The sequence below is a fragment of the Pseudophryne corroboree genome, chromosome 5 (assembly GCF_028390025.1).
Source record: "Pseudophryne corroboree isolate aPseCor3 chromosome 5, aPseCor3.hap2, whole genome shotgun sequence".
Classification (NCBI taxonomy): Eukaryota; Metazoa; Chordata; class Amphibia; order Anura; family Myobatrachidae; genus Pseudophryne; species Pseudophryne corroboree.
Window position 1 is genome coordinate 336,152,571 of NC_086448.1, and position 27,525 is coordinate 336,180,095.

At 46.2% G+C, this 27,525-nt stretch overlaps 1 protein-coding gene across 1 annotated transcript in view; it reads right to left on the reverse strand.

Annotated features, from left to right (window-relative positions):
• Window positions 1-27,525, reverse strand: part of AVL9 (AVL9 cell migration associated) — a 245,175-nt gene that overhangs the window by 38,707 nt on the left and 178,943 nt on the right. The window contains exons 9-10 of the mRNA XM_063922557.1: window positions 15,798-15,867; window positions 2,346-2,863 (exon numbers count right to left, since the gene is read on the reverse strand). Of these exons, the coding sequence (XP_063778627.1) occupies window positions 2,346-2,863; window positions 15,798-15,867 (588 nt within the window). The remainder of the gene's footprint in view (window positions 1-2,345; window positions 2,864-15,797; window positions 15,868-27,525) is intronic.

Below are 27,525 nucleotides of genomic sequence, written 5' to 3' on the forward strand. Positions count from 1 at the left end.
ACTTTTTTTAGAGACGGGAGACAGATGTCTACCACAGGGGGTCCTTCACAGTTTTACCTGCCTTCTGGAGAAAATGGGAAAGTGTTAAGGGAGCGCTTAGTCACCTGGAATTTTTTGTCAGGATTTTTCCAGGCTAGCTTAAACAAGTCATCTAATTCCTTATTCCTTAGAATCAAGGAAAGTGACGCTAGCCTTTTTCTGTGCTGCATCGTCTTCTAGTGGGATTTTTAACACATCCCTGATAGCAATTATGAGGGGCTCAATCCCCTGTGCAGGAGAGGAATCCTCAGTAATAGAATCCAGTTCCTCCCCCTCCTTCTGTCCTTCATCAGATTCTGAGACTAAACCAGGGAGCCCACGCTTATGCGGCCCTGACCTAGGGAGAGGGGTCTGTGTCATCTGCCCTTGCTGCCAGGTCTGCTACAGTCTGCTGCAGCTGCTGTGTCTTTTGACTATTTGCAGTGAGCTGAGATGACACGTCTGCCATCATGGTTTTTATAGCACCTAGCCAGGATGGCTCCTGGACCTTTCCCCCAGCGTCCTCACTAACCTGGGAGGACCGACTGCATTGTTCACATGAGAGAGAACCAGCTACTGCGGGAGAGAATCTGGTATGATATACAGTGCATAATTGGTGTTTCACCAAGTTTACAATATAACACTCTCACACATATACAGACAAGTATAGATCTAGACAACAAGCTGTATGTGAGGAGGAAACCCAGAGAGAGAGACCAGCACACCCAAGCCTAGCAGACTCAGTAAGACTGAAGGCTGCCTGTAACACCGGAGTCTTGTGCTTTTTTTGGACTCTATAGCATTATATATGTGGCTCTCCCTCTTAATTACACCCTTGTACCAGTGTTCCTGTGTATCTGGAGTGTCTGGAAGGAGCTGTGCATCCCTGCTGATGCAGCTGTAAGCAGAGGAAGGCGCCAAAATGTTGATGGTCCCGCTCTGAGGCAGCTCCGCCCCTCCCCCCCAATGGCGCTGGAACTACAGTGACATTTATACTGGCAATGTCTCCTAAGTGGTGTAAAACGAGGTATGAATACCTGTTTTCACCACCGCTGGCCAGTGTACACAGGGGGGCTATAGCGGACCCTCCGGGGAGTGTCCGCATGCCACTCCTGCGATTGTGCCGCACCGATAACCGGGGGACCCCTCTAGCGGGGACCCTGGTGTGTACTCACCACTCTTCCCACCCTCAGACTACTGTTAGGGGTGTGCGGCGTGCTGCGCTTGCGACCGCTAAGGCGCAGTGCTCCGCTGTACAACAACCTCTCAGGACAGTGGTCCTGCAGCAGGGAAGCGGCTCTGACGCCTTAAGAGGCCGGTGACCGTCACCAACAAATCCCACGATGCAGGTATGCCGTTGCCCAAACAGCATACCGAAAATAATAAAGTTTAAATCGAACTGAAGAAAAAAATCCTCTGGAGCTCTAGAGTGTGCATCCTCTCCTGAGGGCACATTTTTCTAAACTGGCTGTAGAAGGGGGCATAGAGGGGAGGAGCCAGCACACCCTGTGGAAGAAATTTAAAGTGCACCGGCTCCTTTGGATGCTAGAGAAATGTAAGGTGAATTCTTGGATGGTGACTGGTAACAGGGGAGTCACTAAAAAGACGCATGGAGATGCTGCGGCCGTGATGCTGAACTGCTCACATAGGAAGCCACACTCTGCACATACTACAGGGCGGGTACAAGTTTCAATGGTATAGGTTCATACACACTAGGCTATTTTGTAGACGATATCAATCATTTTTATCCTCCTGAGTGATATAGTTTACAATATCGAGCAGTGTGTACACTGCAAGCTGTGCCCGATTCACGCTCGCCGGGGTCGTTAACAAGCCCTGCTGTAGTCTGTGCATGCAGCTCAATCTGATGAGATCTTCAGAAGCTGCATGTTCAGGCTGGCCGCGGCATGATAGAACTGTGCGATATCGCACAGTATATATGCCCTATGGCGGAGGACCAGCCCGAGAGGGATAACACTATGCGCTGTCGCTCCTGGAGCAAATCGCATAGTGTGCGTGCAACTTATGACTAAAACAACACACAAAGCTAGAAGCAGCTTGTTTCATTGGCTAAATACTAAATTTAAAAAAACTACAACAAAAAAAAAACTGTTTAAATGATCTACAGTAATGATTTATGTCCTTGAAAGCAGAAACAAGTAATATGTCACACGAGTAACAGGAGTTTAGCACTATTCTTAACTATTAGGAGTGCACATTGGAACTTTCTTTGCTAATTTTCTGCATAGTATTATGGAACCGATTTAACAGCCATGTCCTTGCCCCTGTCCAAACTATGCCAGTATGCTTGTTGCCACCATACTGACCTTAGTAAAAATGGCCAAAGGCATTCCATATTTGTCTTCTTCTAGTCCAGATATTAGTCCTGGAACAAATACAGCCTGGCCTGTTTTAGACTGAGGCTGCACGGTTATGGGAACACTTCCAGAATGGACTGGGTCCTTATTAAGGGTTTCAGAGTGCCCTGTCCCTAAATTCCACACTTCCCCTTCATCTGCTGCAATGCACTCTTCCAGTATGCTTGGATCCAGTGTCTCCCAGTCACTTTCCACAGATTCAGGGGATGTGTGAGATGGAGGCCTCAGATGTTCCACACTGCCATTAGTGTCCACTTCTTGTTCAGATGCCGGCATTTCTGATTTGCTGTACTCTATTAAATAGTCATTTTTGGATCCATTGTCTACATCTTTTGCACTGGAAATATGAGAAGGAGCTGGAGGGCTCCAGTCTTTAGATGTTGGAAATGTGTGAAGTTCCCCCTCATCTGCAACACTCTGCCGCGGCCTGTAATGTGAACTGTCTGTGAGTCCGTGCTCAATCATGCCTGTTTGATGGGAAAATAAATATATTAAAAAACAAGCACAAAAATAAATAAAAATAGGCAAATTAAACCTGTTTTCATTGGAGGACATGTACCCAATTATAAAAGAAAACTATATATTCCATTCTTTCAGAAATGCATAAAACATTTTAGATTTATTATTTTAATATATTTGTGAAAAAATGTTGCCTATGTGAGCGAATTGTTTATAGGCTATTTCATGTTATCTTTAAAACACAATGGCATTGACAAAGCACAACGCAAAATGTACGTTATGGTAAGAACTTACGGTTGATAACGGTATTTCTCCTAAGTCCACAGGACATTGGGATATGATGAAGCGACAGCAGATTTGCACCAATCGGACAAATCTTTTCGGCCTCCTAGCATGCAATGGGTCCGTCCATATATCCCCGCCTCTTAGCTCAGACAAATCAGTTGTTTTCCCAAAGCTTAAGGTAGGAGCATCATAGAGAGCCCTAATCAGGCGAGAAGAACACACATGCACACCCTTCCGTACAAGAGGGAAGAGGTTAGTGAGTAAAAGAATCCTCAAATCAGGTGCGTCAGGGTGGGATCCCTGTGGATCCTGTGGACTTGGGAGAAATACCGTCATCAACGGTAAGTTCTTACCATAACGTATATTTCTACCATAATGATGTCTTTCTGATGGCACTGGTACGATCCACGTAGATCCTTAAAGCACGTACCACGTCGAGCTATGCATCTCCCGCATAAAGGCCTGGTTCCTGGAAAGCCGGGACTACAATTTCTTCGTTAAGGTGAAATTTAGACACCACCCTGGGAAGATAGCGCAGTTCTCAGAACTAAATCTGGGTATCTGGATAAAAGATCAGAAATGGAGGAAGACATAACAATGCCCCTAAATCTGACACTCTTCTAGCTGACACCATGGCCAGTAGAAAAATAACTTTAGCTGTCAACCATTTAAGATCCACTTTGTTAAGTGGTTCAAATGGGGCAACATGAAGGGCCTTTAGGACTAAACTTAAGTCCCAAGGCACTGTAGGAGGAACAAAAGGAGGTTGCATGCTGGAAAAAAGTATGCACATCCTGTAAGTTGGCAATTTTCTTTTGGAACCATATAGTCAATGCTGACACTTGTACTCTCAAGGAAGCTACCTTCAAACCTTTATCCATTCCTGAATGCTAAGACCCTGGAAACTCTGAAAGACCTAGGGTCCATTTTCCGTTCACTGCACCAATGAATATAGGTTTGCCATATTCGATGATAAATTTGACCTGAGGAAGGTTTCCTTGCTCTGAGCATTGTTTGAATTATCTGTTGTGAGAATCCTCTTGACTTCAGTATAGAGGTCTCAAGAGCCACGCCATCAAAGACAGTCGATCCAGATGTCTGTGATAACAAGGACCCTGCGTCAGTAGATCTGGACGTTGAGGGAGCAGGAATAGAGCATCCATCAACATTCTCAGCAGATCTGTGTACCAATGTCTTCTGGGCCAAGCCGGAACTATTAGTATCACGCCACCCTTTCCTTGCTTTAGTTTTCTCACCACCCTGGGTAATAAGGTGATTGGAGGAAACACATTGGCCAGATGAAAATCCCATCTCACTGACAGGGCATCCACAAAGATCGTTTTGGGATCCTTTGTTCTTAACCCATATGTGAGAACTTTGTTGTCCTGACGGGACACCATGAGATCTATCTCTGGCAAACCTTGCATGTCGACTAGAGTCTGGAAGACCTCAGGGTGTAGAGCCCATTCGCTTGCCTGAATGGTGTGTCGACTGAGAAAAACCGCTTCCCAGTTTAGGACTCCCGGAACGAATACTGCGGACAAAACTGGATGATGAAGTTCTGCCCACTTTAGTGTGTGACTTACCTCCTTGATAGCTTTTTGGCTGTGAGTTCCTCCCTGATGGTTGAGGTACGCTACTGCAGTCGCATTGTCCGAGCGAATCTGAAGTGATTTTCCCCGAAGGATGTCTTTTGCCTGAATCAGTGCCATGTATATGGCCCAAAGTTCCAATATATTTATTGGCAGGCAACCTTCTTCCTTGGTCCATTGCCCCTGGAAACAAAACCTTCCTGACACTGCTCCCCAGGCCTGGAAGACTGGCATCTGTTGTCAGAAATTCACAATCTGATATCCAAAAGGGTCTCCCTTTGTCCAGATTGGATGTCTGTAGCCACCAGGGTAATGACCTCCTTACTTCCACCGTAAGGACCATAGTCTGCGTTTAAATCATCTGATGAAACCCATTCCATTTGGCAAGGATCAGATACTGCAGAGGTGGAACGGAGCATACTCCACCATGCCGAATGTTGATACCATCAATCCCAACACATGCATTGCTGCGTGAATTGATACCCTTTGGCTGTGTAGCAGCTCTTGAATCCTTGACTGAACTTTGGATATCTTGTTCAGAGGTAAAAATACTCATTGAAGGCTTGAATCCAGTACAACCCCCAAGTGAGTCATCCGCTGTGACGGACCAGAGATGATTTTGCCCAATTTATAAGCCACCCATGCTTCTACAGACACGTTATTGTCTGTTGCAGATGACACAGGAGCAATTCCTGAGACTGTGCCAGGATTAAAAGATCGTTGAGGTATGGAAAAATTCTTATCCTCTGCTGGTGGAGATAAGCTGCCATTACCACCATAATTTTGGTAAATACTCTGGGGGCTGTGGCTAACCCAAAAGGTAGGGCCTGGAACTGAAAATGCTGTTGGAGGATAGCAAACCTGAAATAGCACTGATGGGCCAGTGCTATAGGAACATGTAGGTAAGCATCCTGGATATCCAGGGATACCATATTATCCCCTGGCTCCATGGCCAAAATGATGGAATGTAGTCTCCATTTGAAACAGGTGGTACATAAAAAATTTACTTGTTCAGCACTTTGAGATTGAGTATGGGCCAGAATGACCCATTTGGCCTTTGAACTAGAAACAGGTTGGAGTAAAAACCCTGTCCTCGTTGTGCAGGAGGAACTGGAAAGATTACCCCTGACGGAAGCAATTTTCTGAACTGCCTCTTGCAAAGCCCTGGCCATGGTCTCTGCCCGAGATGGGCTGGTACAATAAAACCTTCGAGGAGGGTGTTTCTTGAAGGCAAATGCATAACCGAGAGATACCGCTTCCTGCACCCAGGCATCTGTTGAAGACTGCTGCCAGATCTGAGCAAACTGAAGAAGTCTGCCCCCCACTCGGATCCTCCAGGTGGAGGCCCTTACCATCAGGCTGATGGCTTATTTTCTGTTTTACCAACTGGTCCTCTGGTAGCCCAATGCTTTTTAGTCTTAGCAGACTTGTTGTATTGGGGCTGCCTGCCATCACTTTTCCCTTTAGCTTCTCCTTGAGGCCGAAAAGCTGGAACTTTAGGTTTGAATTTGTATGTGGAGGGAAACTTTACTTTCTTGGAGTCTGCTTCTGACTCCAAAATATCTGTCAATTGTTTACCAAAAAGAATATCTCCAGAGAAAGGTAAAGACTCCAAAACCTTTTTAGATTTTAAATCTGCTTTCCATGTACGTAGCCAAACTGCTCTGTGAGTGGCTACTGTTGAAGCTGATACCCTGGAGGCAATTGTACCCATATCCAAAGCTGCTTTTTCCAAGAACATCGCAGCCTGTTTTATATGTGCCATATGGGATTTTTGCTCTCTAGATGCCATCGAGAGATCTCCTTCCAATGCATCAGCCCAGACAGCCACTGCTTTTGCCATCCAAGCTGAAGCCATGGCTGGTCTTATGACTGCCCTAGACAAGGAAAAAATTTTTTTTTTTTTAAAAACCCATCCACTCTCCTATCTGTGACAGCATTTAATGATGTTGAAGGCAGAGATAATGTAGATTTTTGCACTAATCGAATAACATGCTTATCTACTTTGGGGGCCATCTCCCTCTTTAAACAATCCCCAGCTGGAAGAGGATAATTGGAATTCCATTTCCTAGGAATTTTAATCCTCTTACTGGGCTTAGCCCAAGCCTCTTCCATGATTCCGTCAGCTGATCTGACTGAGAAAATGCAGTCTTAACGGTTTTGGGACGTTTAAACACAGGTGCCTTGGATTTTTAACACAGGCTCTGCTGATTCTCCTAAGGATAAAATGGCTTTCATTGCCTTAATCAACTCAGCTACGTCCACTGAGCTCCTCCAACTTCCTCCTCTTTGTATGCAGAACCAGAGCTTAATGAGCCTTCATCCTCCAATGAATCCTCATCTGAAACATGTGCAGACTATGAAGATGTAGATTTACTTACCACTGGCTTTTCAGCCTAATTCTATTGAGAGGATGCTGCTGGAAGTGATAAACCGCAGGTGGGAAGCTGCATGTAAGGGTTAATCGTGTAACCTATCCCCGGTACAGAAGTTGGAATTATTCGCTCAGCTATACTGGATAATGTTTGTGCAAACATAGCCCAAAGGGGATCAACTTCCACCTGAATCTGCCTTGTACTATTCAAGAGACCTTGGTGAAAGCTAAAACAATTTGCACACAAACCATCCTGAACCAGATCCTGAGAGGTTAACACAGCTTTGCAAGACAAACATGATATGAATGTTGGTGTTGCTGTGAGTGATTCTTCCTCACCTTTGCTGCTCTTAGACATGATAAATAATCAACACTTAGAGTGTACTACACAATTTGTGACTGTAATCACTTTAAGACTCTTTAAAGTGACATACAATTCGACCCTACCCTGCTATACACCAGCATTGAGGATCGGAATAGATCGAAAAAAACTGACAGAATTATAGTAAAGTCAGCAGTCACACTAGCAGTCAGTCACATGTTATACATTAGTATAATAAGCAATATGAGCACATAATACACTACAGATACAAGTATGTAGGAGAAACATATTACTGCATTACTTTATAAAAAGTTTTAACCGTATTCAGACGCATAGTGAAAGAAACCACAATAATATTATCAGACTCGTATGCATTATGTACTTATCCAACTATTCGTACTCAAAAGGTAGATAGATAGAGACTTAGTGCTGTATAACCCATACTCAGTAGACTGGGATACAGAGAGACTTACCCCACTTCCAGGATCTAACACTAACCTGATCCAGGCGCTATTAGTGTACACAGCCGCTCCGTAAACCTATAGTGAACACAGATGCCGATGTGAACACTGACGCACCAGTCACACAGCCGCCTATGCTGAGACTGGGTCCCTTAGTACACAACGTCTCAGACGGAAGCGGGAAAACGGTTCATGGCGGGAGACCTGGAGGAAACTCATCAGTTCATGGCGGGAGACTCTGGTCGTGAACCATGGGGAGGGGCTACCAGGAGAGCGTCTGACACCAACCCTAGGGATCACGGCCTCATACTACTCCTGGAGCCTATGATGCCTAAGGGCTAGCGCTGGTGCACCTGAGGTGTCCGTATTCCCCCTCTAAACGGAACCGATGCCTTACCTTCTCCCCGTGCTCCGGCCACAGCCTGGTAACGCCTTCTGGACCTGCTAGTATATCCGACACAGACCCCTGCAGAAACAGCACTGTACTTGTGGGTACGCACTGTCGCGGCCCGGCGGAGAGTTGTTGGAGCGGCTCTTTCTAAGGTACGTATAAGAAGCTTTTTTAGAAAGATCACTAAAAAAAATTGTAAGACTATAAAAATAAAATAAGAAAGCTTATGGCTGCTAAAAACCAGCAGCCCACTGACCATGGTCCGGCTCCTGCCACACCAAACAAAAAACTGATATGTCTGAGCCAGGAGGCGGGGATATATGGATGGGCTCGTTGCATGCTGGGAGGCCGAAAAGTTTTGACCTATTGGTGCAAATCCGCTGTCACGTCGTCATATCCCAATGGTATCCTGTGGATAACCTGTGGACCCTGCCGGAGAAATGCCATTTGGTAGTACTGGCTCCAAGCCTCCACATCAAAATAGGCCCATCATCATGACAGCATGAAGATGGCCAGCCTCCAGCTGGCCACATGTTACATCATAAAATAGGATTTTGGTACTTACCAGGTAAATCCTTTTCTTTGAATCCATAGGGGTCACTGGAGTACTCTTGGGATATGGACGGGCTTCCGTAGGAACACAGCACTGAATATTTAAATTTAGTAACACTCCACCCCTCCATATCCCCGAGCACTTACTCAGTGTTTTTTACTGAGCCGAACAGGAATTAAGAGAGGTTAATAATGGAGTATTACATATAACATAACTGACAATAACGAAGTTAACCCATAACGTTACTGACAACTAACAGTTGACACCCTAACCAGCACTTGTAACTTGAACCAGTCGGTGAAAATGTGTTACCATAAGATCCTCAGAACTAACCCCAAGTAAGTAAACTGCTCTGGGTGGGCGTCCAGTGACCCCTATGGATTCAAAGAAAAGGATTTACCTGGTAAGTACCAAAATCCTATTTTCTTTTTCATCCACTAGGGGTCACTGGAGTACTCTTGGGACGTACCAAAGCTTCCCCCGTGGGCGGGAGAGCAGTTTGGCACTTGTAACACTAGGCGGCCAAAGCTAGATGCTGATGCCGCAAAAGTATCAAACTTGTAAAAGCGCACAAACGTGTGCACTGAAGACCATGTAGCCGCCCGGCAAAGCTGCGTCGCAGAAGCCCCACGACCAGCTGCCCATGAAGTTCCCACAGAACGTGTGGAATGAGCGGTTACTGACGTAGGCGGTTGTAACCTAGCATGAAGGTAAGCCTGGCGTATGGTCAGTTTTATCCATCTGGATAAAGTTTGTTTAGATGCTGGCCAACCCATCTTGGCAGCATCATAGAGAACAAATAACGTATCCGTCTTACGAACTGAAGACGTTCGGGATACATAAACGCGTAATGCGCGAACCACATCCAGAGTTCCGGAATGTGCTGTCAACACAGGAACTACTATTGGTTGATTGATGTGAAAAGATGACACTACCTTTGGTAAGAAGGCGGGATTCGTCCGAAGTTCCGCTCTGTCATCATGAAACACCAAATACGGTGGCTTGCATGACAAGGCACCCAAATCCGAAACACGCCTTGCCGAAGCTAAGGCTAAGAGAAAAATTGTTTTCCAAGTGAGAAACTTTATATCCACTTGTTGTAAGGGTTCAAAATATGAAGACTGTAAGAACTCCAAAACCAGATTCAAGTCCCATGGCGCTGTAGGTGGAATGAAAGGAGGCTGTACCCTGATTACACCTTGGAGAAAGGTGCGTATAGACGGCAATAGAGCCAATCGTCTTTGAAAGTAAATTGACAAAGCAGATACCTGCACCTTTAGTGTAGATAAACGCAATCCTCCATCTAAGCCTGATTGTAGAAACAACAAAAGGCGGCATAACTTGAAAGCTGATGTCGGAAATTTCCGAGCTTCACACCAACCTATATAGGCTCGCCATATTCTGTAATAATGAGCTGCCGTAACCGGCTTTCTAGCTCGTAACATGGTTGGTATAACTGAATCTGGAATGCCCTCTCTTTTTAAGAGGGCGGTCTCAACAGCCACCCCGTCAAACGCAGCCGCGCTAAATCGGGGTAAAGAAAAGGACCCTGTTGTAACAGGTCTGGACGTATCGGGAGCGGCCACGGATCGTCTGCGAGTAATCCTCGAAGATCCGAGAACCAAGCTCTCCGAGGCCAATGAGGCGCCACTAGTATGACTGTGAGCGACTCTCTTTTGATCCGTTTTAGCACCAGAGGGAGCAGCGGAAACGGTGGAAACAGATACACCAGACTGTACGGCCACGCGACAGTGAGAGCATCCACCGCGACTGCCTTTGGATCTCTTGTTCTGGACACATACTGGGGCGTTTGATGATTGTGTCGAGATGCCATCAGGTCCACCTGAGGATAACCCCATCGCTGAACCAACATGTGAAACACTTCTGGATTTAATGACCATTCGCCTGGGTGAAGATCCCGACGACTGAGATAATCCGCTTCCCAGTTGTCCACTCCCGGAATGAACACGGCCGACAATATCACCTGGTGGTATTCTGCCCAATTGAGGATTCGAGCTACTTCCCGCATTGCCATGCGGCTTCTCGTTCCTCCTTGTTTGTTGATGTATGCGACCGCTGTCGCATTGTCCGACTGCACTTGGACAGGCTGAGAGCGAACCATGTGCACCGCTTGTCGTAGCGCATTGAAAATCGCGCGGAGTTCTAGAACATTTATTGACAGCAATTTTTCGTGATCCGCCCAGAGACCCTGGAGCTGACAATTTTGAATTACCGCTCCCCAACCTCTGAGACTGGCGTCCGTAGTTAGAATTATCCAATTGCAAACTCCGAACCGTCTTCCTGCGGTTAAATTGTGTTCCTTGAGCCACCATAGCAGAGAAACTCTTGCTATTGGTGACAACCTCACTCTGTGGTGAATCTGCAGATGCGAGCCCGACCACTGGGCAAGCACGTTCAGCTGAAATGGACGAGAGTGAAATCTCCCGAACTGAAGCGCCTCGAAAGCTGCCACCATTGTGCCTAACAGGCGAATGCACAAGTGTACCGACACTGTGCGTGGTTTGAGTACTAATTGTACTAGATGGCGTAGCATTTGTACTTTCTGTTGTGGTAGGTAAATCCTTTGATTGACCGTATCGAGAATCATACCTAGGAACTGAAGGCGTTGAGACGGAATCAGATGTGATTTCTTGAAATTGACAATCCAACCGTGGTGAACCAATACATTGTAAGTTAGCAGCGCATGTTGGGTAAGTATCTGTTGAGACGGAGCTTTGATGAGCAGATCGTCTAAATACGGAACTATCGTCACTCCCAGGGATCTGAGGTGAGCTATCATCACAGACATTACTTTGGTGAATACCCGAGGCGCTGATGACAGGCCAAACGGCAGAGCCTGAAACTGGTAATGGTTCTGGCGTATTGCAAATCGTAAGAATTTCTGATGAGGCTGCCAAATTGGAATGTGTAAGTACGCATCCTTGAGGTCTAGCGCAATCATAAATTCCTTGGTCTCTAACCCCGCAATCACCGACCGTAGAGACTCCATTTTGAATCTGTAGTAAGTTACGTACTGATTGAGGCCCTTTAAGTTCAATATTGGTCTGACTGAGCCATCCGGCTTCGGGACCACAAATAGACTTGAATAATAACCCTGACCCTGTTGGTGTACAGGGACCGGAATCAACACTGCCGAATCCAGTAAGGACTGAATGGCAATTTGCAAAACTGTCCTCTTGTCGTCCGACAGAGGCAAACCTGTCTTGAAAAACCGCAGAGGCGGAAGACAGTCGAACTCTATTTTGTAACCTTTTAACACTAAATTGCGAATCCAGCCCTCCGCGGACGTGTGGAACCACGCCCCATGGAACGTGTGAAGGCGTGCTCCCACAATTGGAGATCCGAGATGGGCTGGTAACCCGTCATGCCACTGGCTTGTCGGTAACCTTAGCGTCTTGGCGAGTTGTGTTGGTTTGACGGAAACCACGTCCTCGACCACGTCTAGCTGGCGTGGCGGATCCTCTGCCACGTCCTCGAAAGGGCTGAGGTCTAAAGGATTTGAACGAAGGTCCAGCGTACCTTCTTCTTGGCGCAGGTGGAGGCAATGGTAAGAACACAGACTTACCTCCCGTAGCCTCCTTAATCCATGCGTCCAATTCTGGACCAAACAACTTCTTGCCATCGTAAGGCAACGCCTCTATACTTCGTTTGACCTCTGCCTCCGCTTGATAAGTACGCAGGTAGAGTGCTCTTCGTGCCGTAACTAGCGAAGATGAAATACGAGAAGTGAGCTGACAGACGTCAGTAGATGCTGTACAGAGATACTCTACAGCCTCAATCATTTGATTCACCTGAATTATCAGGTTTTCGTCATGTAAAGCCGATTTGAGTTCTGTAAGCCATATTATGAGCGCCTTAGTGACCCAAATGCCAACCAATCCAGGTCTTAGCATCACACCTGCTGCTACATACATGGATTTAAGCATAGTTTCTATCTTACGATCTGACGGATCTTTAAGCGTAGTAGCTGATGGCACTGGTATGGTTAATTTCTTGGTAAGCTTTGACACTGAAGAATCAACTATTGGTGGATTCTCCCATGTACCCGTTACCGATTCTGGAAACGGATAACTAGACTTAAATCTGCGAGGTATAGAAAACCGTTTATCTGGATTCTGTCTGGATTCTACTAACATCTGATTTAGAGAATCCGACACAGGAAAACTTACTGGCGTCTTCCGTCGTTTAGTAAATATGACCTGATCATTGGTGAGAGGCTGCTCAGCTTCAGGAAACCTTAGCGACTGCCGTACCGCTCTGATGAGATCATCAATGCCGGAACTGTTAACATCCTCGCCGTCTGACTCCACTTCGCCCTCCTCCCCCTCATCGTGTTCCGTGAGGTCTGGGATGGAATCGTCAGACTGCAACATAGCAGACACTGGAAAATCATAAGACATATGAAAATTATCCCGTTTGCCCAAAATGGATTTGGACCCTACGCAAGGCTGAGACGCCTCCGGTAGTTCTGGCGGTCTCACCCTAGACTCAGCTCTTAGCGTTTCTCGCTCCAGACGAGCAGCGGTAATTTCTGTCTGAAATTTCTCCAGTACATTTACTAACATACCCCACGGAGGGTCCGGTGATGAAATTGGTTGCAAAACCGGAGCAGAAATGGTATTCTGAACGGAATCCACAAAACATACGTTACATGTGGTAGATCCATCCGGTAACACACTGCCACATACTTTGCAAATATGCTTTTTAGTTTTTGCTGGTGTCTTACTCATTATGGCGACAGACAATACAATACACAAAACACAGACACCTGCACGGCTCAGTAAAATAGCAATAAGGTGGCTCTGTATATATATATCTGGCCCAGTGCAATACACGTGGCCAGTACTATGAAATTTGATCCCAAATTCCCACGAACACCCCTGCGCCTCCGGTGGAGAAGAGATGTAGGACAGGAACGTTCTGGAATCACAGAGGAAGACACAGGAAGCTGTTAAAAATGGCTGCCCTGCTCTACTTATACATATAATCACAGTGCTGCATTCACTGATTATACTGTAATAATCCCTCTGCTGCTGCAGTATTTCACCGATATGTCCCCCCTGTAATGGCTGTTTATCTTATTACAGCGGCAGCGCAGCGTGTGGGCCCCCAGCGGGTATCGTAGAGCGCTATGTGCCTCGTGTGTCCCAGCGGTGGGCTCCTATATATAGCGTGTCAGCTACCCAGGTAGCGCTGCTGTTCCGAGGTGCCTGGCCGGAGGCTGTGGCCTAACGGGCGGGTACCTGAGCGGGGAGAGCCGCGGCGCCTGCACGGAGGTCTGTGCCGACCGTGCGGGCGCCTGAGTGGGGAGAGCCGCTGCGCCTGCACGGAGGTCTGTGCCGAACGTGCGGGCGTCTGAGTGGGGAGAGCCGCGGCGCCTGCACGGAGGTCCGTGCCGAACGTGCGGGCGTCTGAGTGGAGAGAGCCGCGTGCCTGCACGGAGGTTCTGAGCGGGCCGGAATGGGCGGGCGCCTGAGCGGGAAGATGCCGGAGGCTGAGAGGGGAGAGCCGCTCTGCCACTTGCCGTCACCCAGCACTATGTCCCCATACGTCGGGGCGGCAGCGGGAGCTGACCGCCCCGTTTCACATACCTCACTCCTGCAGACGTGCGGAGGCTCCGACGGGGCTTTTCAGTAAGCGCCGGCCAGCCAGTGCAGGAGGATGTGAGGGCTGTGAGGGAGCTCTTTCAGAGAGGCCCGACACGCCCGTGCTGCAATCAGCAGCTGCACTATCCCTGACCCTGCCTTTTGGAAGGGGGACAGGGATGTGTCAAACAGTAGAAAAAATAAAAATAAAAATGAAAAATAAAACTTTCTTCTGACTTCAGCTAAGCATGTGTTGCCACGTGCAGCACAGAAAAAACACTGAGTAAGTGCTCGGGGATATGGAGGGGTGGAGTGTTACTAAATTTAAATATTCAGTGCTGTGTTCCTACGGAAGCCCGTCCATATCCCAAGAGTACTCCAGTGACCCCTAGTGGATGAAAAAGAAATCATAATTTAGTTGGCAGACTAGATGGGCCAAGTGATTCTTATCTGCTGTCAAATTCTAGGTTTCTTTATAGTACCGTGCACCTTGATTTAGTAACGTGCACCTTACTTTCCATCAAAGTACATGGGTTTGAAGAGTATGTCACAGTTAGTGGAAAAGCTGAAGTTTGTTATCCATAGGAGGAGTTAGGAGTAGGAAGTGTTTTCTTAAAGTATGAAGTAGGTTCAACCATGCACCAAATTTAGCAGAGTAATGCAAAAATAAAATTTAATTTTGCAGTGCAAGATCAACGACAATTGACGTTTCCCAAAATAGAGACGTGTCGCCTTCATTGAGGGGGAGCGACGGAGATTTCCTGGCAAGTTTGTTGGATCTGCAAGGGTCATTCAGCCGACCAATGGTGATCCTAGGATGCAGCTCGGATCACTAAAGCAATCAAGCAAGAGGTGCCTACTTATATCTGATGCCTCCTGTTACATTAACATATTACTGCTTCCATGTAAGCAGCAGCAATAGCACTGCCAACCACATCTGAATCAGTCGCCAGTGCGCTTCATAAATGAGGTGCAGAATGTATTAAATGCACTGCATAGAAATGATCTAAATTGTTACTTATGGGCAAAGCAACACTTATAAGGGGGAGATGTACTACGTCTTGGAGTGATAATGGACGTCGATAACGTACCAGCCAATCAGCTCCTTATTGTCATTTTTCAAACACAGCCTGTAACTTGGCAGTTAGGAGCTGATTGACTAGTACTGTATCTCCATCCATTATCACTCTCCAAGGTTTAGTACATCTCCATCTGTGTTGTAAGTGGAATAAAGAATAAAACAGAGAACATTTGCACAATTTGTACAGTAGGTGATAATAACAAATTAAAGGATTAGTAGTAGATGTACTGACATTTTAAATAAACATGAAAAAATAAAAGCATAATGACATCTGTACCTGGGAAGAGAGACAAAACAGTCATCAATGCCCCCACTAATCTGTTAACGGGGGAGACGTAAAAAAGGACCTGGTAGAGACATGAAGAAATATTGGTAAATCAAATGTAGTCAAAAGTCAGGTACAATATTTCAGACCATGCACTTTAAATGATTACATAGTAAGTATGTCATCAAGTTCAATGACATAATTAGGTTGCATCATGCTGGTTAGTAGTTAGGTAGTATGAAGATATTTTCTTATTTTCTTTTTCGTGAGGTCATTCTCCCAACCAACAGAACACAACACTATGCCACAGTGCTTTCACCACCGCTGCTAACTGAAGGGGCCCATACAGTACATCTGTGATGCATTGCCCCAAATCCCTGTTCAGCTTACACCTGGGTCAGGGAAACGGGGAAATACCCAAGGATTTCCCTGATTTGCTGATCACAAACAAAAATTTATTGGATCAGTGAATTAGGGATTTTTTTGACATGCAGAATTTCCAGATTCCCAGATGGATCGCCAATCATCCATGCCCGCTATTAATGGTTTTGATAGGGGGAATCGCAGTGCTGATGTATGGCTGGCAAATGATGCACAATGGAGAATAAAATAAACAAAAAATTCATTATTCAAAACTCATTTATTTTGCGCACATATTTTGTGTGTCCTGATTCTGAGTCGCATGCAATGTGTAGCCAACTTCCATATGGCCACACCTTTACTTCCTTATGCGAATGTGCGAACCCACCTGTATATGCTGAGTATCTGTAAGGTTGAATGTGAAAGACAGGTCCGTCCACCGCCACCATAATTAGTATCTGGAATTGCACACACTCCATACTGGGTGTAAATTACGCATCTGAACCATCTCTAACTGTACGCTATGGTCGAGGACAGAAGTTGGCTTGCCCGCAGCCCTCCGAAATGGAACAGTCCAGTGCATCTGCAAGGTCACTGCCCTGCTACTGCCCAGAAACACCCACGTCACTGAAAGAGTGCTCTGAGGACAGAAAGATCAATCTGTTCCGCACTTGCAATGTCACCCATGTGCTTAGGGCTTCGCCAATTTTGTTCTACAGAACATGCATATTATCCAGATATCCACAAAAGATAAAGGCTTTTCCATCTGCGTCCGACTCAGAAACAGGCCCATAGTTAAAATAGCTGTGTGCAATTGCCACATACATGCATAAGTTTGTTGGGTTTCTTAGATCTGTTAAAAACTTTAAAATTGGTCCTAGGATGGTGTCTGTGTTTATGTTTTGATGTTATTGTGGCCCTGGATTACCTTTTGTAGTCAATTCAGTGAATCCTTGTAGCAGTTTCCTGGCTGTGTATCTTTTCAAAATGCAATCCTAGTGGGGGGGAAGGACAGTCTGCAGTGACATCGCAGCACTGCGTGCAAGGATAGTGGAAATAAGCTACAACTACCATGATAATGCATGCATCCAATGTTATCACTAAACAGTATCTGTCTCTTCCATGTGAGATCCCCATAAAAATGTAACTAATGTTTTATCCTTCACAGAGGTGCAGGGAAGAAAACCAAAAATGATGTTTGAAGTGGGAAACTGCAGACCAGGCAGCATCTTTTACCCAGGGCAACCACACAGCCAGTCATTGCTGTACACTCAAAAGTAAAATCTCAGCAGAACCCTCATTTATTTACTAATATGCATATTTGGATCTAATGTTTTTTAATGGAAGCCATAAAAGTCCTGGTTAAATACAGCAAACAGCATATTAGATTACGGATAATTCCTTATTGCAGCCATTACAAGGGTTAGTATCCCTTCTAAGTGGGGTAGGAACAGGTAGATAAGCACCCCCGCAGCATAACCTCTTCCCTTGGGTCTCCTGTGTCACTTCCCAAGTTGTCTCTGAAAAACATATATAACATCTCACACAACATGGGTGGGAAATCTGGACTGCTATGTGGGGTTTCAGGAAAAAAAAAAAAAGAATTCTAATTAATTTTCTATCTTTCATGGCAGCCATTAGAATGGGATGTAGTACCCAAATAAAAAAAAAATAAGATGCTGGGGACTCCGTAAGGACCATGGGGATAGACGGGCTCCGCAGGAGACATGGGCACTAAAAAAGAACTTTAGGAATGGGTGTGCACTGGCTCCTCCCTCTATGCCCCTCCTCCAGACCTCAGTTAAAGAAACTGTGCCCAGAGGAGACGGACAGTACGAGGAAAGGATTTCTGTTAATCCAAGGGTACACAGCCCACACCATTCACACCGTATAACTTGGGTTATTCGAACCAGTTAACAGCATGAAACAACACAGCATCATTAAGAGACTGAACACTGTAACATAACCCTTATGTAAGCAATAACTATATACAAGTCTTGCAGAAGTAGTCCGCACTGGGACGGGCGCGCAGCATCCTCTACGGACTACGAGAAAGAGATTTACCGGTAGGTTTAAAATCTTATTTTCTCTTACGTCCTAGAGTAGGGGTGGGCAACATGCGGCCCGCGGGCCGGATGCGGCCCGCGGACCGATCCTGCCTGGCCCGCTGTGCCCCACCAGAGTGCAATGACAAGCGGCCCGACAGGCCACTTGTCATTGCACTGCTCGCAGACGCGGCGCCGCTGAGGAAATCCCGGTCACGTCACATGGTCAGCTGACCGGGATTTCCTCTATCTCATGCGCTGGGCGTCACGGGGGGCGCCGCAGGCACTGCAGAGCTGAACGAAGCGGCCAGTGGGGAGAAGAAACGGCGGCGGCGGCCAGCGGGGAAGTACGATCAGCAGCGCGGATCATCACTGACAGTCACTGACAAATAGGTAAACCCCCTGGATAAAGCTGCCCTATAAGTTATGGGGAGGGGAGTTAAAAATGGTTGTATGGGTTTAGGGGAGTGGGGGGGGGAGGGTAAGTACTGCTATATAGGTTTAGGGGAGGGTGGGGAAAGGGGGGTAGGGACTGCCATATAGGTTTAGGAGAGAGGGGAAGATAGACTGCTATATGGGTCCAGGGGGGGGGGGGGGGGGTTTGAGGCTGCAGCATTACACAGGGTGCTGTTTGTTTTCAGCCCCGTGCTTTGTTTTTTTTTTATTACTGGATTACGGTGTTTATTGGACTTATTGTGCCTGTAAAAAAAACGATGTATTCTACTATGTATGTATGTACTATGTATGTATTGTATATTGTATTGTGGTGTGTGTGTTTTTATAGTTATGTGTACTATGTTTTTATAGTTATATACATAACTATGGGCCTTATTCAGACCTGATCGCTAGCAGGCGATTTTTGCACTGCTGCGATCAGGTAGTCGCCGCCTACAGGGGGAGGGGGTAATCGCTGTGCCGGGGTTGCGATCGCATGTGCAAGAGAGCTGCACAAACAGAAATTTGTGCAGTCTCTGCGCAGCCCAGGACTTACTCAGCCGCTGCGATGATCGGGGCTGGAGCTGACGTCAGAAACCCTCCCTCCAAACGCCTTCGTTTTTCCGGACACTCCTCTAAAACAGTCAATTGCCATCCACAAACGTCCTCTTCCTGTCAATCGGTTTGCGATCGCCTGTGCGATCGCTTTGTTCGCACCATCTCGGCGCTGCAGACTGACGTGCCTGCACATTGCAGTGTATGCACAGTTCAAAGCCGATCATCTGCTGTGCAAAAATGCACAGCAGTGATTGTGTCTGACTTGGGCCCTATAACGGGTCTTATTTTGAGTTGGTTGCATATGTATTTTGCTGCAACTGCTGACTAAGGGGCTGATTCAGACCTGATCACTGTGCTGCTAATTTTGCTGTCCTGCGTTCGGGTAGTCGCCGCCCCCAGGGGGAGTGTAAATTCGCCTATGTAAGTGTGCGATCGTATGTGTACGAAGAGCTACAAAAATCTACTTTGTGCGGTTTCTGCGCAGCCCAGGACTTACTCAGCCGCTGCGATGATCGGGGCCGGAGCTGACGTCAGAAACCCTCCCTCCAAACGCCTTCGTTTTTCCGGACACTCCTCTAAAACAGTCAATTGCCATCCACAAACGTCCTCTTCCTGTCAATCGGTTTGCGATCGCCTGTGCGATCGCTTTGTTCGCACCATCTCGGCGCTGCAGACTGACGTGCCTGCACATTGCAGTGTATGCACAGTTCAAAGCCGATCATCTGCTGTGCAAAAATGCACAGCAGTGATTGTGTCTGACTTGGGCCCTATAACGGGTCTTATTTTGAGTTGGTTGCATATGTATTTTGCTGCAACTGCTGACTAAGGGGCTGATTCAGACCTGATCACTGTGCTGCTAATTTTGCTGTCCTGCGTTCGTGTAGTCGCCGCCCCCAGGGGGAGTGTAAATTCGCCTATGTAAGTGTGCGATCGTATGTGTACGAAGAGCTACAAAAATCTACTTTGTGCAGTCTCTGCGCAGCCCAGGACTTACTCCTACAAATATTTGTCATTCATATCAGTCCCCTCCCTTTTGACGCTTACAGTATGAATTCCGCAACACCTCCCAGTATATTTTTGTGGTGTGGGAGGAAAGCCATACAAACATCGGAGAACATAAAAACATCATACAGATGTCAGTAATGCGCACCACTGTGTGAGTCTTGTTTATATTTATTGCCTAAATTTTGATTTTGATTTAAAATCAACAGACTAAGAAATGAGTTTCACAAAGAAAAGAAAGATAGACGGTGAATGCAGAAAATTCAACAAAGAATGGACTCCTAAATATTTTTTTTTCCTTGTTGGTGAAAAAGCAGTGTGCTTAGTTTGTAAGGAATCCGTGGCAGTATTCAAAGAATATAATTTAAATCGCCATTTCGAGACAAAGCATGCTTTGAAGTATAAAAATTTATCTGCTGAAGACAAATTGGAGAAAGCCAATGAGATGGTTGCTCGAATCCAAAAAGAGCAAACATTTTTCACAAAATTGTCATCTGCACAGGATGGAATTACAAAGGTGAGCTATTTAATAGCACACAAAATCGCCAAGAACAGTAAGCCGTTCACCGAAAGAGAATTTATAAAGGAATGTATGGTTGACTCTGCTGCAATATTGTGCCCAGACAAGAAAAAAATGTTTGAAAATATTAGCTTGTCACGGTGAACTGTTGTGAGGCGCATCGAGGACATATCCAAGAATATGGAACTGCAATTAAAAAGAAAGTCAACAATATGTCATATTTTGCGTTAGCACTGGATGAAAGTTGTGATGTCAAAGACACAGCCCAGTTGATGATTTTCATTCGAGGTATCAATGAAAATTTTGATATTACAGAAGAACTGGCATCAATGCAGTCCATGAAAGATACAACAACTGGAAAGGATTTATTGGAGGCTGTAAATCAGTGTGTATCCAAACTTGGAGTGGAGTGGGAAAAATTGGCTGGTGTGACAACTGACGGAAGCCCCAATCTAACAGGAAAAAATATTGGATTGCTAAAAAGAATTCAAGACCAAGTCAGTGAAAAGAATCCAGAACTCAAAATTGTCTTTCTACATTGCATCATACATCAAGAGGTCCTTTGTAAAAGTGTTTTAAAATTAAGCAACGTTGTGGACACAGTTACAAAAGTGGTCAACTACATTCGCGCAAGAGGATTAAATCACAGACAATTTGTAGCTCTGCTAGAGGAGACTGAAGCTGAGCACACAGATATCCTGTATCATACCAATGTGAGATGGCTTAGCTTGGGGAATGTTTTGAAAAGAGTGTGGGAGCTGAGAGAGCAGATTGGGGTGTTTCTAAACATGAAAGGAAAAGAACCCGATTTTCCCCAGCTGAAAAATAAGGATTGGCTATCTGATTTCGCATTTGCTGTTGATGTTATGGGCCACATGAATGAATTAAATCTAAGATTGCAAGGGAAGGGGCTTTTTGCTCATGATCTGCATTTCAGCGTGAAGTCATTTATGACCAAATTGCTGCTTTTCTCCCGTCATTTAAGGAACAAGCAGTTCACTCATTTCTGCACTTTGCATCAAGTTGCTGTTTCAGATGAAAATCTGGAAAAATATGCATCATCAGTACTCGATTTACATGGGGAGTTTTCACGGAGATTCAATGATTTCAAAACAATAGAAAAAGATTTATCTTTGGTCTCCTCACCTTTCACATTTGATGTCGACAATGCTCCTTGTGATCTTCAACTTGAGCTTATTGACCTGCAGTGTGATGCTTTGCTTAAAGAGCAATTCAAATCAGAACCTCTTCCACGGTTTTATGCCTCTCTCAATGGTCAAAACTTTCCAAAGATTAAGGCTCATGCGCGGAAGATGCTTGTGCTATTTGGTTCAACCTACATATGCGAGCAGGCATTTTCTGTGATGAAATTTAACAAGTCAAAACACAGATCTTCCATGAATGATGAGCACCTTGCATCTGTGCTTCGGATTGCGACAACAGAGATGATGCCTGACTTCGCTTCTCTGGTTAATGCGCATCAGAGGTTTCAATCATCTCACTGACTCTTTTATGTAATTGTTAATTCCACCTTTGATTGTTAGTTTTTTTTTTTTTTTAAACGAACACTCCACTTGCTTGTACGAAGGCTTGAGTGTTTGTTATTTTTTCTCTCTCTTGTTTTCTGTCTTCTTTCTGTCTTCTCCTCCTCTTCCTCCATTTCTGTTCCTTTTACTCCTACCTAGACATTTACTGTGTTCTATATTGTATCAGTGTTCATTTTCTTATTCTGTTTACTTCGTATAATAAAATATTTTTTAATCAAAATCTAACAGCATTTTTGTGATAGATATTGTATATACAAGATATTTTGTATGTGGCCCTCGAATATTCGCTGGAAGTGTTAAGCGGCCCCCCAGCTGAAATAATTGCCCACCCCTGTCCTAGAGGATGCTGGGGACTCCGTAAGGACCATGGGGATTACACCAAAGCTCCCAAACGGGCAGGAGAGTGCGGATGACTCTGCAGCACCGATTGAGCAAACATGAGGTCCTCCTCAGCCAGGGTATCAAACTTGTAAAAAACTTTGCAAAGGTGTTTGAACCCGACCAAGTAGCAGCTCGGCACAGCTGTAATGCCGAGACCCCTCGGGCAGCCGCCCAAGAAGAGCCCACCTTCCTAGTGGAATGGGCCTTAACCGATTTTGGTAACGGCAATCCAGCCGTAGAATGAGCCTGCTGAATTGTGTTACAGATCCAGCGAGCACTAGTCTGCTTAGAAGCAGGAGCGCCAACCTTGTTGGCTGCATACAGGACAAACAGTGCCTCTGTTTTCCTGACCCGAGCTGTTCTGGCCACGTAAATTTTCAAAGCCCTGACTATATCAATATAAAGAACTGATACACAATACAAAAACAAAATGTAAGAAGTTGAACTGCGCTCTACCCCTGATGTTTAAAGTCTCCACTAGTCTGAATAGGAGCTACCTGTGTTGTTTCTTAAATAAAGATAAATAATAATACCAGTGGGTGAAAAAGAGTAAACTACAAGGTGTTTTATTAATTACTAATTGCACAGGGTTAGGTGTTTCCAAGAAACGCCCAAATGCCGTCCTTCTCTTAAATGCAAGTCCAGCAATCTCTTTCTATTGAAAGTGTCCTTTTTGATGCACAGAGTAGTAACTTTAAAATGTCCTTATCTTAGTGAAAATTTAAATCGACTAAAAAGTCTTTGATCCTTAGTGAGGAAAAGAGACCGGCGTCCCGTGTCTCTGTTGTGGTCTAGTGGATATAGGTCCTTACCGTTGCGGCCGTGTTCGTGAGGAGTCCGGGTCTGCGCCGGGATTCTGGAGGGGCTCTGGACTGGTCAGCTGATGGCGGTCAGCACTAGCTCACTCAGTTCGTCCTTGTACGGACTCACCGTGAGCCGGCTACCTTCCTCGTGCCGATCTTATGTCCGTGGAGAGGGTGCGCCGCTGTGGAACCTGTCCGGGAATCCACAGCGAGACACACCAATCCACTTCTCGAGCCGCACCTGAAGTCTCCCTCCTCGCCGCCCGTCCGCCTGCACTCACTTACCAGTCTTGCTGCGCTACTGCTGCAAGCTCGTCGTCGGTGCTCTGGGGTTCCTCTTGTATCCACTGTCCGCTTTCATGTAGTTGTTTAGTGTCCTCCAACTCGTTTCAGCCGGGTCTGGCCTTCCTCTGGGAGTTTGCAATTTAGAATGTCCATGCCTTGAGGGTTTTAAACTTGGTGTGGGGGCGAGATCTTCATTCATTCATCCCTGTCTCAATCCCGGATTGGTTTTGCCGACTGTTCATCAAAAATGTCTAGCAGGCTGTATTGGCTGGTGGTAACATTGTATTCACTGAGAGTTGCTGAGTTCTCTATTTGTTTGGTCGTCTCCCATAGCAACTTGTAATGAGTGTGTTTGTCCTTAAAGGGTTAGAAGTGCTGTTAGCGTAATCGTGCTGTTACTTTATCAATTAACTAGACGATCTGCTTTGTCTGTCCCCTAGAAGTGGGATAAATGTTGTTCCTGTTATAAAACCCTATTCATGCGATGTTTAAGGTCTACATTTTCCCAGATGACGCATTGTAGACTAAATAATTCCTTTGAGTTTAAATAAATTATGGCTTGATATAGATAATGTTGCCTTAGTGATTGGTGAAATAATAAATATATATTAAACAGCAGAATGGTTTTACAATAATACTAGCTGAAAAAGATTGATAAATGGGTGTTGCATGACAGAAAGGTTCTTTTGAAATGGGGCTTAGTTAACCGAACCCTTATTTCCAATCCCCAGTTTAACTTAGTCAATTAAAGGGTTTGTACCCTAAGGACTCGGAATCCTCCAAGTCTCGCGTAGCCACAGGCACCACAATAGGTTGGTTCATATGAAAAGACGAAACCACCTTGGGCAAGAATTGAGGACGAGTCCGCAATTCTGCTCTATCCACATGGAACACCATATAGGGGCTTTTGTGAGACAAAGCCGCCAATTCTGACACTCGCCTAGCCGAAGCCAAGGCTAACAACATAACCACTTTCCAAGTGAGATATTTTAATTCCACCGTTTTAAGTGGTTCATACCAGTGGGACTTAAGGAAACTCAACACCATGTTAAGATCCCAAGGCGTCACCGGAGGTACAAAAGGAGGCTGAATATGCAGCACTCCCTTCACAAAAGTCTGTACTTCTGGGAGAGAAGCTAATTCCTTCTGAAAGAAAATGGATAGGGCCAAAATCTGAACCTTAATGGAGCCTAATTTTAGGCCCAAATTCACTCAGGTTTGTAGGAAGTGAAGGAAACTACCCAGATGGAATTCTTCCGTAGGAGCATTCCTGGCCTCACACCAAGAAACATACTTCCGCCATATACGGTGATAATGTTTTGCCGTCACGTCCTTCCTAGCCTTTATCAGAGTAGGAATGACCTCATTCGGATTGCCCTTTTCCGCTAGGATCCGGCGTTCAACCGCCATGCCATCAAACGCAGCCGCGGTAAGTCTTGAAACAGACAGGACCCCTGTTGCAACAGGTCCTGTCTTAGAGGAAGAGGCCACGGATCTTCTGTGAGCATTTCCTGCAGATCCGGATACCAGGCCCTTCGCGGCCAATCTGGAACAATGAGAATTGTCTGTACTCCTCGTTTTCTTATGATTCTCAACACCTTGGAGATGAGAAGAAGAGGAGGAAACACACAGACCGACTGGAACACCCACGGTGTCACAAGGGCGTCCACTGCCACCGCCTGAGGGTCTCTTGACCTGGCGCAATACCTCTGTAGTTTTTTTGTTGAGGCGGGACGCCAATATGTCAATTTGGGGCAGCCCCCACTGACTTGCAATCCGTGCGAAGACTTCCTGATGAAGTCCCCACTCTCCTGGATGTAGATCGTGTCTGCTGAGGAAGTCTGCTTCCCAGTTGTCCACCCCCGGAATGAACACTGCTGACAGTGCGCTTACATGATTTTCCGCCCAGCGAAGAATCCTGGTGGCTTCCGTCATTGCCACTCTGCTCCTTGTGCCGCCTTGGCGGTTTACATGAGCCACTGCGGTGATGTTGTCTGACTGAATCAGAACCGGTCGATCGCGAAGCAAATTCTCCGCTTGATGAAGGGCGTTGTACATGGCCCTCAGCTCCAGGACGTTGATGTGAAGACAAGTCTCCTGGCTTGACCAAAGACCTTGGAAGTTTTTTCCCTGTGTGACTGCTCCCCAACCTCGGAGGCTCGCGTCCGTGGTTACCAGAATCCAATCCTGAATGCCGAACCTGCGACCCTCTAGAAGGTAAGCACTCTGCAGCCACCACAGGAGAGATACCCTGGCCCTGGGGGACAGGGTGATCAACTGATGAATCTGTAGATGTGACCCGGACCACTTGTCCAGTAGGTCCCATTGGAAAGTCCTCGCACGGGACCTGCCAAAGGGAATGGCCTCGTAAGACGCCACCATCTTTCCCAGGACTCGAGTGCAGTGATGCACCGACACCTGTTTTGGCTTCAATAGGTCCCTGACCAGAGTCATGAGTTCCTGGGCCTTTTCTATCGGCAGATAAACCCTTTTCTGGTCCGTATCCAGAATCCTGCCTAAGAAGGTCAAACGAGTCGTAGGAACCAACTGTGACTTTGGGATATTGAGAATCCAGCCATGTTGCTGCAACACCTTCAGCTAAAGTGACACGCTGTTCAACAACTGCTCTTGTGATCTCGCTTTTATGAGGAGATCGTCCAAGTACGATATAATTGTGACACCCTGCTTGCGCAGGAGCACCATCATCTCCGCCATTACCTTGGTGAAAATCCTCGGGGCCGTGGAAAGCCCAAACGGCAACGTCTGAAATTGGCAATGACCCTCCTGTACCGCAAATCTCAGGTACGCCTGATGAGGTGGATAAATGGGAACATGAAGGTATGCATCCTTTATGTCCAGGGATACCATAAAATCCCCCCCTTCTAGGCTGGCGATGATCGCTCTGAGCGATTCCATCTTGAACTTGAACCTTTTCAAGTATAGGTTCAAGGATTTTAATTTTAAAATGGGTCTGACCGAACCATCCGGTTTCGGGACTACAAACAGGGTTGAGTAATACCCCTTCCCTTGCTGAACCAGTGGAACTTTGACCACCACCTGTTGACACAATTTGTGAATTGCATTTAAAACTATCTCCCTTTCTGGGGGAGAAGCTGGCAGGGCCGATTTGAAAAACAGGCGAGGAGGCACCTCTTCGAATTCCAGCTTGAACCCCTGGGAAACAATTTCTATTGCCCAGGGATCCACCTGTGAGTGAACCCAGATGTGTCTGAAAAGTCGAAGACGTGCCCCCACTGGGGCGGACTCCCTCAGCGGAGCCCCAACGTCATGCGGTGGATTTTGTAGAGGCCGGGGAGGACTTCTGCTCCTGGGAACTAGCTGTGGTAGGCAGCTTTTTCCCTCTGCCCTTACCTCTGGCAAGAAAGGATGATCCTCGTACTCTCTTGTTTCTGTTTGACCGAAAGGACTGCATCTGATAATGTGGCGCTTTCTTAGGCTGTGAGGGAATATAAGGCAAAAAATTAGATTTACCTGCCGTAGCTGTGGAACCCAGGTCCGAGAGGCCTTCCCCAAACAATTCCTCACCCCTGTAAGGTAAAACCTCCATATGCCTCTGAGTCGGCATCACCTGTCCATTGCCGGGTCCATAGGACTCGTCTAGCAGAAATCGCCATAGCATTGACTCTAGAACCCAGTAGGCCAATGTCCCTTTGAGCATCTCTCATATATAAGACAGCATCTTTAATATGACCCAGGGTTAATAAAATGGTATCCTTATCCAGGGTATCAAGTTCCGCTGACAAGGTATCTGTCCAAGCTATCACAGCGCTACAAACCCAAGCC